General features: G+C 28.7%; 1 protein-coding gene across 1 annotated transcript; it reads left to right on the forward strand.

Annotated features, from left to right (window-relative positions):
* The first annotated feature begins 2,246 nt into the window (after positions 1 to 2,246).
* Positions 2,247 to 3,230, forward strand: LOC108478467 (uncharacterized protein At5g65660-like). Its single transcript, XM_017780928.2, has 2 exons — positions 2,247 to 2,672; positions 2,806 to 3,230. The coding sequence occupies exons 1-2, from the start codon at positions 2,439 to 2,441 to the stop codon at positions 2,971 to 2,973; spliced, it is 402 nt and encodes a 133-aa protein (XP_017636417.1). The 5' UTR covers positions 2,247 to 2,438; the 3' UTR covers positions 2,974 to 3,230.
* The last annotated feature ends 15,396 nt before the right edge of the window (positions 3,231 to 18,626 follow it).

An 18,626-nucleotide genomic window follows, 5' to 3' on the forward strand; every position in this document is an offset into this window, starting at 1 on the left:
CATTACATAAATTAATCATATAGTCTCTTTTATGGGTCCTCGAGGCTCAAAATACATGTTAGAATCAAATCAGGACTCGATCGGAAACTTAGAAAAATTTTCGCAAAATTTTAAAAATTTTCCTAGTTTTTGCCTATTTCAACCAAAACACATCATTTAATTGTTTTAAACATGAAACATATGTTCACATATGTGTTCAACTCATTTCATATTATATCATCATTTACAAATATTTCCCAAAATAACAAATACTACATCCAAAGTACATACCATTTACCAAAAAGAAATATACTTCACCACAAAGAGTTCGGGATCAGCTTTGGATGTTGATTCAACGTTCAAACTTTAACCTAACCTGCGCACGGAAACAAACCGTACGCTGAGTATATACATTCAGTAGTATTACTATAATTCAAATTTATAAATAATATAGTAAATTAAGCATATTCAGTTTACACAATTAATCTTTCAATAACCATTTCATAAATTATATTCAATTAAACTCATATACTATCTCATTAATTTCAATTCATTTCATTCTCACTTCTCATTCTGATATCTAAGTCCATTTCATATACATAATCATTCGTTTTATCAATTCAATGCCAATTCTAATTTCTAATTCGTTCATTTACCCCTATTAACTTGACTCGGGTTTTGACGGATACACGGATCCAACCAAATACACAAGTATGGCACCTTGTGCCTCATCGGCCTTGCTGAAGTGAATCGGGTACCTAGTACCTCATCGGATTTAATCCGAAGCAATAAAACGGCACATAGTGCCTCATTGGAATTATCCGAAGCAATATTACAACACATATAGTGCCTCATTGACTCGAGGTAGAAGCATCCCTGAACACTTCCAATCTTATGGCATGCCAACTATATCCAACTTAGTTCGACTAGTTAATAGGGTTTTCAATTCACTTTCTCAATTCAATTTCAATCAAATTTATACCAAACACAAATTCTCATATTTTCAATTCAATATCACAATATTTTATTTAATTCAATTCAAATCACTTTCAATTTCCAATCAATGTACATTCAAATATTCACGTAATTCACAATTCAATATCATTTCTTACCTCAATTCCACTTACCACACACATTAATTAAAGTTCAAAAATAAATAATAACTAAATTCGAATTATAGTAATACAAACTGTAATTTCTAGATTTATTCCTTGTCAATATTTTCCTCTCTTTTCTTGGCCGATGTCTCCAGCACAATATTAGCAATTTAAATTTGAACCCTTAAAATCTCCAAATTTTCTTTTTCTTTCTTTTCTATCTTTTTCGTTTCCAATTTGTTATTATGTTTCTTATGTTTCTTTTATTTAATTAGTTTAACATAATAAGTTTTAGTAAAAAATCTCATGATATTTATGCATGTAAACCGCCTAAATTATAAAAAATGATATAATTGTAACTTTAGTCCCTTTAGTTTTTCTTTAATATATAATTAAACTTTTATACTTTATTCAATTTAGTCATTTTTCCTAATTTCTCTTATTTTAAGCTAATTTACCTAATCAAAACCTAATTAAACTTACAACTAACTTCGTAAATATTTATTAAAAATATTTACGAAACTGTTTTGCTAAAACTGAAACCCGACAATAGACTTTTTCGATACCCGTAAATCTTTAGGTTGTTGCATTTATATTTAGTTAATATAGTAATTGGTTATGGACAAGGTGAGTACCGCATTTTGAGAGTATGTATCTACGCTCTAAGCTACCAGTCGAATAAATGTATTTTATTGTATTTGAATGTTACGGGATTTGAAACGACAATATCGATTAAAACAATTGAACATAAGGCTGACTTATGAATAATCAAAAGAATTGATTGTAAAAAAAAATTGAATTTATGTTTACTAGTATAAAATATAAATTACACGAATATAAAATGATACAAATTATAAAATTTAAAATCAACCAAAATCAAAGTTTGTTTATTTATTTTATTCAAATTATTTTTAAAACTAGTATTTTTATTGAAACGTACTTGAACATTAAATTAAACATTCCAACATACATGCATGTCTCCAAAGGAAAAAACCAAACATACATGATCAATTTCATCCGTGAATTGCTCTTCTTTTCTGGTGTAGCATTTTTTCCATGGGTTCATTGTTTGTGATTGTACTCCAACAATTGGACCCCATCCTATACCGTACCATGGCCGGGACAATTAGGACATTTTTCCATGTACCTTTCCACGTACACCTTAACCCTTTCATTTTATAAATATTATAGATCCTCTCCAAAACCCAAATCTCAAAAATATTCATTGTCCATACTCAGCTGTCAGCTTACCTAATTCCACCCCTTCCATCATACGAGAGAGAGTAGGGACAAACAAACGCCACAACCACCAGCATCAGCCGCAACCGCCGCCGCAGGAAGGACAATAAGTACTATGCGATAATGGACAGTCAGGATCTTTCCCCACCATCACACATGGATGCATCTCGACCCTCCCTCGGTTTCCCTCTCGGCACTGCTCTCCTCTTAATCATCATTTTCAGCTTGAGTGGCTTCTTCTCTTGCTGCTATCACTGGGGCAAATTTAGATCCCTCCGTCGATCTTTCACCGACACAGCCGCCGTTCCAGATGACGATATCGAAGCATCCCCCTCCAAATCTAAGCCTAACTGCATGGTAAAACTTTTCCCTCAACAACATGACAAATTTTCAAGTACTCAATTAACCTTCTTAGATAAAAAAGGGTCTTTCATAGTTTTTGACTTTCAACAATCAATTAAACATGGATTTGGGTTTTCTTGTTTTTAAGGATTTAAAGAGAAACCAGAGCGAAAGCTTGCCTGTTTTAATGCCTGGAGATGAGATTCCAAAGTTCATAGCATTGCCATGTCCATGTGAACCTCCACGAGAAGCTAAGGTTGTAATGGAAGTGCAGAAGACACCCAAATCACCTCGTTTTCCAGTTCCTTTGTATTAGCAAATTTGATTGTTGTAAATATTGAATCCCACTGTAGATTGATTGTTCAATTTGTATAGTGTTCACTGTTTACAGTTTTTCTTGCAAGTAGGTAGTTGTAAATTTATTATGCCATTTTTATTCCTTGACTAACAGAGAGCCAGCTCTGTACGTTTTCAGGCTACAAATGTCTGGAAATTTAGCCATCTGAGGTTAATCAGGTCCAGAATTCTCTATTCTGAATTACAATCCTACATCGTGTTTATCGAAATTACAAACATGGTAAATGCTTTCATAAAAAAAAAAAAGACACAAAATAACAGCAGAAAATTGAGATCCACGTCTCTAATTAACACTTGTCAGTGAAGAATCCATGCACGTCTTAGTCCATAATTAAACAAACCTGACCCAGTTTTATATTGTAAGAAAACTTACAAGTCAAGCAAACTAAAACCGGCATGCTTTAAGTGCATCAAGTCTTTTAATTTGGTTGGTAATATCCAGTTTTCTAGACAATCATATTTAGTCTTAGACACAGTGAATTCAAATTTTGTTAATAAATAAACCACTTAATTACTTTTACATTATTATTTCTATAGTAATTATATTTATTTAATATGAATCCAAATGGAATTGGATAAGTAGCTCAGTTTAAAGAGATTGGTCTGATACAGACTTGGCTTTTCAAAAAGAAAACAAGGGAAGATTTGGATGAAGACTAGTTTATCCTTAGTTTTATTTTTAATCTTAAAAGCTTCCATCCAAAATAGGAATTAATGTCAAATTGGGACAAATTTGGTATTTTAACTCATCCAACGTATGTGGTGGAACGAATCATTAAAATCATATGGGTAAGCATTCAATTAATTCAGTTTTAAAATTTTAAAAACTGAAAAAAAAAAAAAACAATGGAAGAACCGATTAAAATGTCTTTGTGTAGGCCCGGCCCTGGGGTATTTGGAGATGCAACCACCTATGGTCTAAGGTTGAAAGTAGTTTAATTTAATTTTTAAGGGGTAAAAAAAAGTGTTCGTTTTTCTTTTTTACTTTTGAAGGTTAAAAAACAAATTTTTATCAATTTTTAAAGAGGCCGAAAATTTTTTTACCATTTTTTAAGGAATTAAAAAAAAAATTCTTCAACTTTTAAGAACTTAAAACCTATCTTATTGTTATACCTAGAGCCCAAAAATATTAAGAAACAACCTGACTATGCGTCTACTTGTACCTGTTTGGGAGAAATGATAAAAACATGGAATATCAAACATCATGTTATAAAATGAACTGTTAAAAGAATCGAATCTCCTCGGGATTCATGGTATCAATATCTAATAATATATAATAACCCTACAAACATTAAAACCATTTACTGAAATTTTTTTTTACTCTAACCCACTTCGGGTGCCACTGTTTTTATCTCCATATGACCTAATTTCACTATTTACAGCATTATGTATCATTTACGAGTTTCATGTTGATTTTCATTTTTCTTTCCGAGGGTTCTAAGAATAATTTCTTAACATGAAATATAGGAAAATCAACAATCATGAGCTTAAAACCCCCTCTTAAACACTATGTCCCTTTCTCTTCGAATGAACGTGAACTTTACCATTTGAAAGTACTTTTTAATAATTTTTTGTACTAATGTCATCGAATTATAATCCCCAAATCTATCTAGAAGACATTTCATTACCTTCAAACAATTACTTTTCACGATGATTTTCTTATAATCTTTTAGCCTAACAACTTCAAATCCGTAAAGAATAGTCTATAATTCAGCGTTGAAAATAGAACATCTACCCAATTGTTTCCTGAAACCTTCCTTCCAATTTCCCAACAAATCTCGTATAACTTCTCCAGCTATCGATTAATTATCAATTATACTTGTGGACCCATCAATATTAATCTTCACCCAACTATGATGATTTGTTCGATTGATTTGTATTTAATGTTGGCTGGCTGATGTTGGATAATGAAAATCATGGCCAGGCCATGTTTTATTTGTTGATTGATTTAATATTAATGTAATGTTTGGCCTTTTTCTTGAATCGGTACTTTAACCTTTTCTAATCGTTGTCGAGGGGATGGAACTGGGCCATGCTCTTTTAACCTTTGTGTGATTCGAATTTTTATTTTAAAGACCTGAGCGGCTAATGAAATGAAATATATATACTCCGGCCAATCCAGTCATCTGTAATTATGAATAATAGTAAATATACTAGATTTGATGTTGGGTGCTCAAAAAAAGCAGTTTCATCTGCTCCATCATATTCAAAGTAATAGGATGAAAAAGTAGGGACTCTTGTAAACGTACGGATGATAAGCGTTCCATCAAGAGGGACCCATTTCTTGACCAAAATCACATGGGGACACACCCATACACCTTTTTATGGACAATTCTTAGTGGGTTTTCAATCATCTTTACTGTATTCCACACATGTGATCTACAGTTTATCACCATATGAATATACAGTTGTAGGGATTAAATTTATGATACTAAAAATATAATTTTGTTATTTGAATGGTTTATTTTATAATTTTAAAAGATTAAATTAAAATTTTATAAAATTTTATTTTAAATAGGTTATTTTATAATTTTTAAAAGATTAAATTAAAATTTTATTATTTTTAAGAGAAATTAAAGTGTACTTTATTTTATTAATTTCAAATTTTAAAAATTTAAAGAACTTAAATGATAATTTTTATTTTAAGGGTGCGAGCTCCGTGACTACTCCTGTCAATATATATACACAACTCAATATTCTTTTCTCTTTTTATTTTTGTTATTGTTCTTTATATTTTATTTTTCGTGAGTGAATCAAAATTTAATGATAAAAGAGTTAAATATTAAACAAATGTTTTTTGCTTATTTTAATTATCCAAACAAAGGAAGCGTGCATCATTTTCTTTCTTCTAAAATATTTTCCTTTTTTATTAACTTCAAAATTTTAGACGTAAATTAAGGATTTATTAGATGCAAAAATATGAATGTAAAATAAAAGGAAATTTTTTCAAAAGATAAAAAAAAATTACTATTGATTGATTGTGATGAAAACAATATTGGATTGGCCAACATAATGATTCTCAAGGTATCAATCATTTGCCGAGTATGAAAAAACTAGAGATGAACATTTCATGGTAGACTCGAATGCACTTTTGATTAAGAAAAAGTAAAGATAGCTTCAAGTCTTCAATTAATCACTAAATATAAGACATTAATAGCTTTATTTTAAAACACCTTTATTCCAACACTTTATATATATATATTAACTTGGTAGATTTGTTTCTCCATCACTCACATATTAATTTTGTCATGTTTATATAAAATAGTGAATTAAATATATAAAAATATGATGGATTGTTTGTGGAATTTCTTAATTGATGTATGATATATGATGATTTTATTTTTTTTGACAAAAAGCGATATTAATTAGTAAATCAAGTTGGAAAAAGCAAATAAAGATAGGATAAATAGAGTTCCTAAACTCGAGTCATCGGGTTTACTCAATGCAAACATTCCTAGCTCTTTATATTATCATCCAAAGTAGGTGGTTTCTCAACATTAGCAATATTGGTAATAACGGGATGACAGTTAGTATAATTTTTGTAGTTTGCTCTCAATAAAACTTTCATTGTCAAGACATAACCAAACCTTATTAGCGTCCTTATGAATCCAACATAACAAAAAAGATTAAAAATCCAAGCTAATACAAACACAACCTTTTAGTAACAAACTTGAATCCGACGCATCCACTCCATCAAGATGAAAAGCTTGCCAAAGCTTTTAACTATTAGTCTCCGTTACAATATTTATCTAAATGCAAAGTCTTGAGTCAAGTAAGAATTTTTCTACCGAAAGGGATTAAGGTGCTCTTCATAAAACTAGAAATACACAGCACAAAATCACATGTATCATTTCGCACAACTATTGCCCATCCTATATACCCACTATCAGAGCCATCAACATTGCATTTATGCTTTCCCACGTCCAGCTTCCACTAACAAACATTCCCTGCCTCTACCGACGTACACGTGATAGTTTGAGAGTTGTGAACCAACTTCACTCCAATTTGCTCCTAACCAACATTGCATAAATTCATCCACATGTTGCACAAGTTGAACTGTCGTTATAACCTTTATTTCCAAATCGTCACATTCCTGTTGTGCCAAATTTCCCATAACACTCCTGAAACATGCCTCCTCCTGTCATATTTTTGATTAGCCAAAGTCCTATAACAAGCTTATTAATCGACATCAACAAACGTGAAAGGACAATGTATAAAAATGTAATTGAAATTTTTATTAGCTTGACGACATCTCAGATAAAAAGGATAAATATTCACCTCACGAGTCAAAAGCTTACTAATACAAGACACAAAGGGTCTGTTTGTTTGCCAGTAAAATGTTTTCCGGAAAATGATTTACTTTTCTGGAAAATGATTTACTGAAAATATTTTCTGGTGTTTGGATGAAGCTGTGTAAAATATTTTCTATTGTTTGGCTGATTTCCTAAAAATATTTTCCATAAAAGTTATTTTACATATATTAATAAATTTATATACATATTAATAATTTTTATATTTTAAATTGTTTTTACATATATTGCAATGATTTATTTATAAATAAATAAATTAAATTAAATATATAATAATACTCAATTATTAAGCTACAATATTAACCTTCATAAATTGAAAACAACCAAATTAAGTCAAATAAATTATTTGTAATTGTGTTAAAAAATAAAAACAAGGATTGAATAATTATAAATTAGCTTCCACACCACAATTAATACTAGAAATTAATAATATTATCCAAATGCATAATTAGTAGTACACCACATAATAACAACATTGTCCAAGTACATAACTAAATATTACACCACATAAAAGTATCAATATCTTCAACCTTGAGAAAATTTTTGAAGCCAAATTTTTTTATGCTTCTTATTTTTAACTAAAAAAGCTTTGGCCTCGGATTCATGACTCACTAGATAATCAAACACAGAACACAAGAAGTCATCATGAAATCCTTCTTCCTCCATCGACATCACTTGTTCGTAAAGTCGCGGGTGTCTTATCCGCAGAAATTGTTCCAAAGCATTAGCAATTTTGCCAAGTTGTTCACCCACAAATTTAACTTGTTCATCAACTACACTTTCTTGAACATTTTTTCTTTTACGTTTGGATGTGCCAGATGCAGATACATTTGTTCTTACCTCTTCATCCTCTTCGTTGTAGCAGTCTAGAGGCACTGAATCTTGGTTACCATCATCCAAATCTATGTCAACAAATGTTCTGGCAAAACTCCCTGTTGCCATATCTTTGCCAACAACCAAAGCCATTTCATCATAATGATCAATACTTTTATTCAAAAATGGTTCATACTTCTTGTGTGCCTGTTGGATATTATACACAATTAGAATAACAAGTATAAAACAATTGAAATATACTTAACATATATATACATATATTACTATCACTGCTGTATCATATGTCGCTCTATCACATGTGATCATTTTCATGTTATCATCCCATCCAAAATCACTTTCACCTCGAATTTTGCATATAATTTGCCATTGGTTTTTTACAGTCCTCAAATGATTTTCCACATGCTTCGCATCGCATTGGACTTGGAATCTTTCAAAAATAGCTTAGACAACTCATTTAATAGAAACTATTTTGAAAGTATTAGAAGGCTTATTTCCTTTCTGGGCCTCCTCTGCTAGAATTTCAAGAAAAATATGTTCCATCGGTTTTGTCCACCTGAATTGCTTGGAGGTCCCTTCTTTGTTGCCCTTACCCATTCTACATTAATAATTGTCATTGTCAATCATTTTGATATCCAACAAGCTTAAAACATAATAAATTCAATATCTAACAAGCTTAACATAATCAATATCTAACAAATTCAAGACATAATAATTTCAAAATCCAACAAACTAAAATTTTAATATCATTATCCTACAAACATTAACAAAAAAAGAATAATTTTAATACTAAAACATACATAACATAGAAACAACAAACCTAAGACCTAAACCTACCTAATATTTCTAGCCATATAATCAGTCCACATAGTTTGTGCAATTTCGTCTCTCTTAGCAGACCATTCTCTTGCTTCTTCTTTTTCTTCTTGCTCCATAAGAGTTGGTATTATCAAATCAGACTCAGACTCCTCGTATAATCCTTGATTAAGTAAATCATTAGGATCAACTCCCATGATATGATTATGAATGATACAACAAACCAAAACTAATCTACTTGAGTTTGAAAATTCCAAAATGGTTCAGCATCTAATACATGAAACCGTTTCTTCAAAATCTCAAAAACATGTTCAATAGTGATTCGCAATGATGAATGTCGAAGATTAAAGAGCTCCTTTGCATTTTCAGGCCCCTAAGCACTAAACTCTTTTAAATGATATCGGACACCACGATATGGGGTAATATATCCATTTCGGATGCCATATCCAGCATTAGCAAGATAATATTTGCTTACAATTTTACAAAACATAATTAATATTAATAAATTATGAGCTTATTAGAACTATTTGGTATTTAATGATAATTATTACCTTATGGAATTCTTAATCCTCTTGGGCGTGAAAGTGCATCACTTAAAATACGAGAATCATGTGCACTACCTTCCCAACCAGCTAGAACATAGGAAAATTTCAAATCAAATGTAATGGCAGCCAATACATTTTGTGTCATCCCCCCTTTACGGCTACGAAATCTTCCTTCAATGCTAGGTGGAACGGATGCACGAACATGAGTTCCATCTAATGCTCCAATACAATCTTTAAAATAAGGATAAAACCTTCGATTGTTTCTAATTTCACTAGGAGTTGACTCATCAGGTGATCTAATAACTAGTTTATACAATTTCAAAATAGCTCTCAATACAATCCTAAAGTAACGGTGACCTGTCTCAGTTGATCTATAATATCTAGATCCAATCACTCGAAACCTTACATTATGACCAATTTTATGCAAAAATATCACTACTTCCTCCCTAATATTCACAAATTTAGTTGATTGTAGTAAATTATTCCTACTAAGAATATCACACAAATTAAAAAAGGCAATCGGTCTCATCCTTATCATATTAATACAATGTTGGTCACCACTATATAAAATACTATTAATATAATTTTCTCTTTCATAATCTCGATTCACACGAGGGTGAGAAGTAATTTCCTTCCTAGTTTTTAATTTTTTAATCCAAAGGGCCCCAAAAGCTAAAACTGAAGCCACGACTGCAGCAATTACATTTTGATGTTGACTACAATCTATCTACACAAAACAATGCCACACAAATATTTGATCACTACAAAAAAGGTGAAAGCTTTTCATAAGATCACATATATGAATAAAACTACCATGACTAAAGTGCATACATACATATATGAAAATTGATATCTAATACACTAGTAGCTCATGAAGATATCCAAAAGTCAAGACTTTAAAGATATATATTTATTAAAATAATTATAACGATTGAAATTATTTTTATTAATTAAAAAGTTGAAAAAAAACCTTTAATAATGTCGAATTTTTATTAAATCTATGTTAGTATAGATTATTTTAGGTTAAATTATGGTTACTGTTTATTTATTATATTTAAATTTATGAATTAAGAATTAATATTTATATTTTAATTTGATATTATTTTATTATTTTATTTTTATAATATCATTAATTCATGCTAAATGTTATTTTATTTTATTATTCTTATCGATACTAATACAACTAGAATTCATCTTGCCTAATAGAGAACTAGAAATCAATTAGCATACACCCAATATCGTCTCTGATCAATACACGAGAGTTCTCAATACCATAGTGAATGTGAAAATCTCAACACAAAAAAATCAAAGAAAAGCTCGAAATAAATAGTTAGAGAAAGATGATTCAATCTTCTAGCATTCTAATTGCACACCTCTCAAAGAGAATGAACATCCTATAAATAGAGCCAATAGCAAGAGAAAAGGAACTTGATAAGTTTTGCTAAATAATTAATAAGTCTGCTATACCAATGCTTCAAATTTGAAGTCATCAACCGATAATGATAAAGCAACAATCATTATTCAATAAACTGCTCATGATCAATCCTCCATTTGGCTAAGGAGATAATGAAAGAGTTGAACTGTTGAAGTTTCCTATATCTAGATAACCGACCGAGTGACCCATAACATCGTTTTGTCAAAAGATTCCAACAGAACCTTTCAATCTAAGAAACTGAAAACACCATACTAATCAAACAACAATATTATATGTGCTGCTTTTTAGTTATAAGTTCAATTTCTCAAACTTAGATATTTATCTCGAACTTGAATCAAATATACAAGAATCAGATAAACACAGTTTAAACTCCTAATGTGCTGTTCGTACATTGCATTTTGCAAAAAGCTTACACATGCTTTATAGGATCAATTTGCATATTTTCACAGCTCACACATTACATAGCTTGCACATTACACAACTCGCACATCATTGTAGCTCACACATTACACAGCTCACACATCACTATGACTCGCAAATTACACAGCTCACACATCATTACGACTCGCACATTGATATATACATATACTAAATCAGTTGACATATAAAATCTTACTAAATCGGGTAGCACATAATTACTTACATAGGATTCGCACATAAGTACCTTTCAAGTCGATTTACTCAAGCATTACAAGGACAATTAGCACATATTTTGCCAAAGCAGTTTACATGTAATACCCCCTAACCCCAAATCGCCGCCGGAATGAGGTTATGAGGCATTACCGGACATATCAGACAACTTACGAATAATTTACAATTAATATAACTTTCATAGTATAATATAATAATTAAGTCCCTATCTTGGACTCTCGAAGTTCAAACACGTATTAAAAGTAGAACGGGACTTGTTCGAGTATTCCAAATTTTTTTTTATAAAAAAATTTCGCCAGCATTTCTACTTATTTTTACCTAAACCTCCTGCAAATTCAAACCAAAATCACCAACACCAATGTTTCACATTCATATAACTAATATTTATATCATTAACATAATTTTAACTTAATAACTATCATAGCATCATTCAAAATTGATTATAAACTTCATTCATTTAACAACTTAATGTTCATGTATCAAAATATCATGTACTTTCCTTACCATTTCATTTAACCATCTAAATCTTATAATTCATCCTTCACTACTCAAAGTAATATACATATTCAAGTGACTAAACAACACCTATGTACATGCCACCTTTACCCAAAAGAAAATATACATCACCAAGTTTGTGTTGAGTCGGATTGCTCAGATGTCGAGGGACACTTGACTTCTACTAACTGCGCACGGAAACAACCGTGACACTGAGTATGGATATACTCAATTGGTATTACTATAAATCAAGACTATTTAACATTAATAAATTACAAACATCAATCATAAATTTTATAATTATTTAAACTACTTTTATATATAATAATTTTACTTCATAAATCTTAAATTCATAATTCATTTTTCTCATACTAACTCAATTCATAATTTAGTTCATACATTCTTTCTCGTACTTTTCAATAGTGCTAAAACAAATAATCTCATTTTCAAAATTTCATTTCAATTATTTACCCTATTAACAAAACTCGGACTATGACAGATACGTAAATTTCCACCCAAACACACCAGAATGTCCAACCCAAACACACCCAGAATATTTTAAATCCTCCATAATACACCAGTAAGGCATTAAGTGCCTCTTCGGATAAATCAAGTATATAATAATGTAAACATCTTCTCAAACGAACTACAATCTCCTCATCACATCACAAATCCAATGGCATGCCATTTGTATCAAATCTAGTCCGACAAGTTAATAGGGTATTATTTTACTTTTTCTAATTTCAATTTAATTTACACAAAATTTTCAATACTCATTCAATTCAAATATCTATTATCTTAATTCATATACAAATTAATTTTCACCCAAGTGTATACCATCAACACCATACAATTGTCACCATTTATTTATTTTTCAATCAATACACTTTTCAAATAATCACATACTTACCTCAAGTCTTACTTACCATACATAACAATTAAAATTTCAGCAATCAATAATAATTAAAATTTGAATTATAGTAATACACACCGTAATTCTCCGCTTTAGTCCTCGATGACTTTCTCATTTTCTTTCGATGTCGACGTTTCAGGTTCTTTGTTGGCTCTGAAAATAATAGTAATTTATATTATTATTTACAGCATTAATTATAATAAATAATTAAATTTCTAAACAATTCCTACCTTATTCCCAATTTAATCCTAACTAAACTTAATTATTTTCTTAATCCAATTCACTCTCTTTTCTATTCAAATTTTGTCTAAACTTATATTTAACTATAAAATTTCTAGCATATTTCCCTAATTTCGAAATTTCTTCAATTTAGTCCCTTCAACATAAAACTTATAGCCTAGTTTACAATTTAATCCCTTAATCAATTCTAACTTAGAATTCATTCAATTAAATCCCTAATTCCATAATTTATCCAACATGAACCATATTTGGAAACATATAAACTCTTGAATTATGAACTTAATTTCATCAAAACTTGTTTTAAAGCTTCTAAAATATCAAAATTAAGAGAAAAGGACTTAATTAAGCTTACCAATTAAACTTGAAGCTTTAAAATCCCAATTTCCCTTTTTCTTCCCCTATTTTCGTTTTGTTCCCTGCTTCGTTTCTGTTTCTTTTGTTTTGTTTCTTTGTTTCCTTAATTCTTTTTATGCTTTATTATTTTATTAACATAATATAATATTAATATCATATATTAAAATAACTTTTACCTTAATATTAAGTAAATTAATAATTATATAATAAGTGTACATATTTATATTATTACAAATGTCATTATCTAATTTGCTTATCAAATAAAAATCTCATTATTTAATTAATACAATTAATAATTATAAAATATCTTTATACTTAAATTATAAGTAATTAAATATTTAAATTATAATTGTACCAATACAATTCTTACACATGTATATTTTATTACCATACAATTGTCTTCTATTTAATTTATTTAATAATAATGCTAATAATAATAATCTAATATAAAACCATAATGTTAATTAATAATTATAATAATTTAATATAAAACCATAATAATAATCATTATAATATATAAAACCTAAAAAAATCTTTGATTTTATTTTACCAATTTGCCGCCTCATTTGTAGTCAATGGCTTAATTTCCATTTTAATCCTTTTTATTTTCTATTGCTTTATAATTAAACTTTTACCCTTTATTCAATTTAATCCTTTTATTACTTACTCTAAATTAAGCTAAATTCACCTAATTAGATCCTAATTAGACACACCACTAGGCTCATAAATATTTTTAATAATTATTTTCGAACTTATTTCACTAATATGGAGGCCCTATAACTCACTTTTCCGGTGCCCGTGAATTTCGGGTTATTGCATTACACATACCTTATAGTAGCTATCCACACATGCTTTGCAAAGACAATGCATAAATAATTTACAGTTACACATGACTACCCTACATAGTAATCTGATTCACAAAGAAAATTTCACAGTAATCTGATTCACAGCACATACCATCGAATCGGCAGCAGAAAAATCTAACAAAATTCCATTCAAAAATGTAAGAATTACTCAAACAATAATGAATCTTGACGAACAACAACAAGAAGGTGAATCAAGAAAGATCAAAAGAAAAAAACCGGTTAAAATTTCGTGCATAAAATCGCTAAAGAAACAAAGAAGGCATAAAATTTCAGGCTTGACTCCGGACACAGGCTAATTACAGCAAATGATGTATTGTAGTATCCTACCAAATGATATTTTATTCGTAGTTTATTAAATTTCATTATATTGTAGTATCCATCTATCCCAATACAAAAAACACAGGTCAACATTGGCAAAGGTAAAAAATATTGACAGAAAAACACACAAGTGGTATGGAGAAGAGTCAAATTTGTTGAACATCAGTGTCATTTTCTAAGGTGGTCCAATGGAGTTTTGTTCTCTCACATGGACTAGTGTGATTCCTAAAATACATACATCACATGGAAATACAGCCAGCACAAGTAAATTATTATATCAATGTTTCTAGTAACTCATGATCAAACAACCCAATTCGTTCATTCATTCATTAAAAAAAGACAAAAGCCAGGAGCAACATTTCAGCTTTCTATTCATATTATATATTACAAACATCATCCATCCTTGTCATCATATGCAACATTAAACAGAGGAAAATTAAAGAAAGAGAAATTAAGAGCAGCAGAATGTGATCACTGAATCTGTTTAAGTTGAGCGACGAGTAGTAAGTATGTATATATATACATTTACATGAAGCAGTCAATAAATTATTTTATCTCAAATTCACAGGAAAGATGAGAAAATTTTTTTTGGGGGTTTATTAAGATTAAGCAAAACTAGCCTCTCAGGGTTATTTTATGAAGCTTTTGGAACTGTGGATACAGTTCTTGTACTTCAAATCTTACCAAAATAAAACCCCTGAAAATCCCCCAAAAAAATGGTAACTAAAAAAGAGAAACCATTAGATTTGAGAAAGGGTAGAGCTTTACCTTAAGCCAAGACCTGAAAAAAAAAAGCTTTATGCAGGAAGAGGAAAATGCCTGCAAGAGAGAGAGAGAGAGAGATTGCATGAGAAAGAGAGAAAGAGAGGGAGAAATGAAACAAAATACCAGCAGCAAGAGAACTGAAATTGAACAGCAGCAAGAGAAGGGGCCTTACCTGGATGAAGGAGAAGCACGGGAAAATGTCTTACAGAAATTGAAACGGTAAGACATTTTCCCAAAATGTAAGGGATTTTTCGCGTGATTTGGAAAATATTTTCCAAATGGAAAAGGCTTTCAGGCTACCAAACACTGGAAAATGAGGAAAATATTTTCCGGAAAATGAAATACAACCAAACAAACACACCCAAAATCTCACAATAATCTTTATAAAAATTCTTTAATCTTTGATGGAAGAACCTCATTCCAAAGGGATTAACAAAGACTATTGACATGAAAATTTGAAATGTTGATGAACAAACGGAGAGTTACTCAATGACCCGATAATTTCTTGATCCTACTTAAATTTAATACTCCACTATCAATATACAAAATAACAATTACATTGCTATATTATGACTCAATATTAAATTTTATTATATATATTCCACTTTTTGGATAAAATTTAAAATTAATCAAATAATTAATATTAAATTATGACACACTTATAATGTGAATTGACATAGTAAAGTTAATTTAATAAAGACTATAACGTTTTGGGTTTAAATCTTATTATTCTAATAATATGGATATATATTTTAGATTTTTAAAAATACAAAAATAAATTACTTTTCTTAAAATAATATTTACAATTAAATTAAAATTTGATTAATAAGTGAGGCTAATAAGCGACATAAGAAGATAAATTATTATAGTTTTATATAAAGGAGGTCATCATCTAAAAGAATTGAAGAATGGGAACATATAAAGGGTGGGATTCCTTGAAAATTGAAATCTAACTCCTTAGATAAGTACACCATTTGAGATAAGCTCATGTTTACGTAAACAAGTAAAATTTTTCTATTTCTAAATAAAATTTCCATGAACAAAAAAGAAAAGGAAAACCATGATTGGCATTTTGGACAGGGATAAGACAATAAATCAAATCAAATAAAGAAAAGTTAGGTTTTTGGGTGCAAATCTTGAAGCTCACGTTGCTTTAGTGGGGCACAAGAAATCAATCAACCAAAGCTACTTGCATTAAAAGTTTGTAGTAGTGGTAGTGGAATTCCCCATAAAAAGTTAGGTATGTTTGTACGAAGTGACCTCATTTATTAGAAGTATTTTTTAAATATAATATTTTCTAACACTTAAATAAGATAATAATGTGATTTAACGTAATTGAATATAAGTCTTATTGTATTGATAATAATATTAATATCAATTGAATTAAGACTCAATCAACATAGGAAGCATCTTCTATAACAACATATTAAATTTTATATTTTACTTTACTTTCATAATGAGTTTTTAATTAGATCTTTTATGACTTTTTTTTATTTACAACAACTATAAATTATAAAATACCTCTTTTTAAATTTTGTGAAATTAATTATATTTATAAGTAAAATAAAAATAATAAAATCAAGTTAAAGATATTATATCACTATAATATTTTAATTTTATATTGAAAATTTACTAATTGTATTTTACTAATGAAGGTAATATTTAATCAACAGAATTATATTAGTAAATTTTATTAAAATATAATTTAAATCTCGATATTTAATAATAATATTAACATATTATACTTTTCTTAAGTTCAAAATTATAAAAAAATAATTTTAAATACAATATAAATCTCATATGTTATTATAATAAATATACAACGATCACCTTTCAATAAGAGCCAAAATATTGAAGAAGAAATAGAATAGTTCAAGGCAAAACCAAAGGGCAGGCAAGGCTCGATTCCCTAAAATAGAAATATTCACATTTAGTCTTTTTAAAATTTTAAATTAGTATATAGTAAAATTATACTTTAATCCTTTAAAAAATAAAAAATAATTTAATACTTTAAAATGATAAAATTTTACTTTTATTATCATTAAAAAACAATTTAATTCTGATTCCTTTAACAAATTTTCTAACTTCAAATAATTATTGTTTCAGCAAACCTATTTATTATTCATGTAGCTGTGAGAAAAATAATCATATTAGTGGGAAGCTTAGTTCAACATATTTTAGGATATTATTCCCAATTTAATTTTAGCTCTTTCTACTACTTATTGTCTTATTTTGATGATAAAGATTCCAATCACCCTTTAAAACCTGTGGATTGTGTTGTCTTATCGGGATGTCTCTTCGATGTTCTTTAGCATGCATGTAGTCAATGTAGGATGATATTTTATTTATCTTCATGCATTTGATCATATTTATAGTTGTGTTTGTTTTCTTGATTTATTAAATATTTTATTTTATTACTGTGAGGAATATATTATAATTAATTTATAAACATAATTTTGCATAATTAATCCTCATAAAATATTATAAAAATAAAATATATTTTAATTTGAGAATTCATACATGATTTACATAAAAAGAAGTCTAAATATAATATTTCAAAATTCTAAAACTTCAACCTTACTATTGAACCAGTTCCGTATTGTATTTTTTAGGCATGATATTAAATTTATCTTTTAATTTTATATTTTCATCAATTTGGTCATTATTCTATTTTTAAGCTAAATTTAACAATTAGTCATTCAAAAGAGTCAAATAGTAGTCTATGTGTACTTTATACTAACACAATATTGTTTTATAAAATATTCAAAAATAAAATTTTAAATATTAAAAATTCAATAAAATTGACATGAAGTACTCATAGAGTGCCATGTCTAAAAATTAATATTTTAATTTGTATTTTCATTTAAAATAATAATTTGACTCTTTTAAAAGATTTGTGATTAAATTGATTCTTATTAAAAAGCTGAGGGTCAAATTTATCTATAAAAAAAGAGTCAAATTGATAAAAATATAAATACTAATGACTAAATTTATTATTATACCTATTTTTAAATAAAATTTGCTGGGATTATTTTTCTAGCCCATTCTAATTGGGCCTGCTAAGTTAACGTGT

The sequence above is a fragment of the Gossypium arboreum genome, chromosome 11 (assembly GCF_025698485.1).
Source record: "Gossypium arboreum isolate Shixiya-1 chromosome 11, ASM2569848v2, whole genome shotgun sequence".
NCBI lineage: Eukaryota > Viridiplantae > Streptophyta > Magnoliopsida > Malvales > Malvaceae > Gossypium > Gossypium arboreum.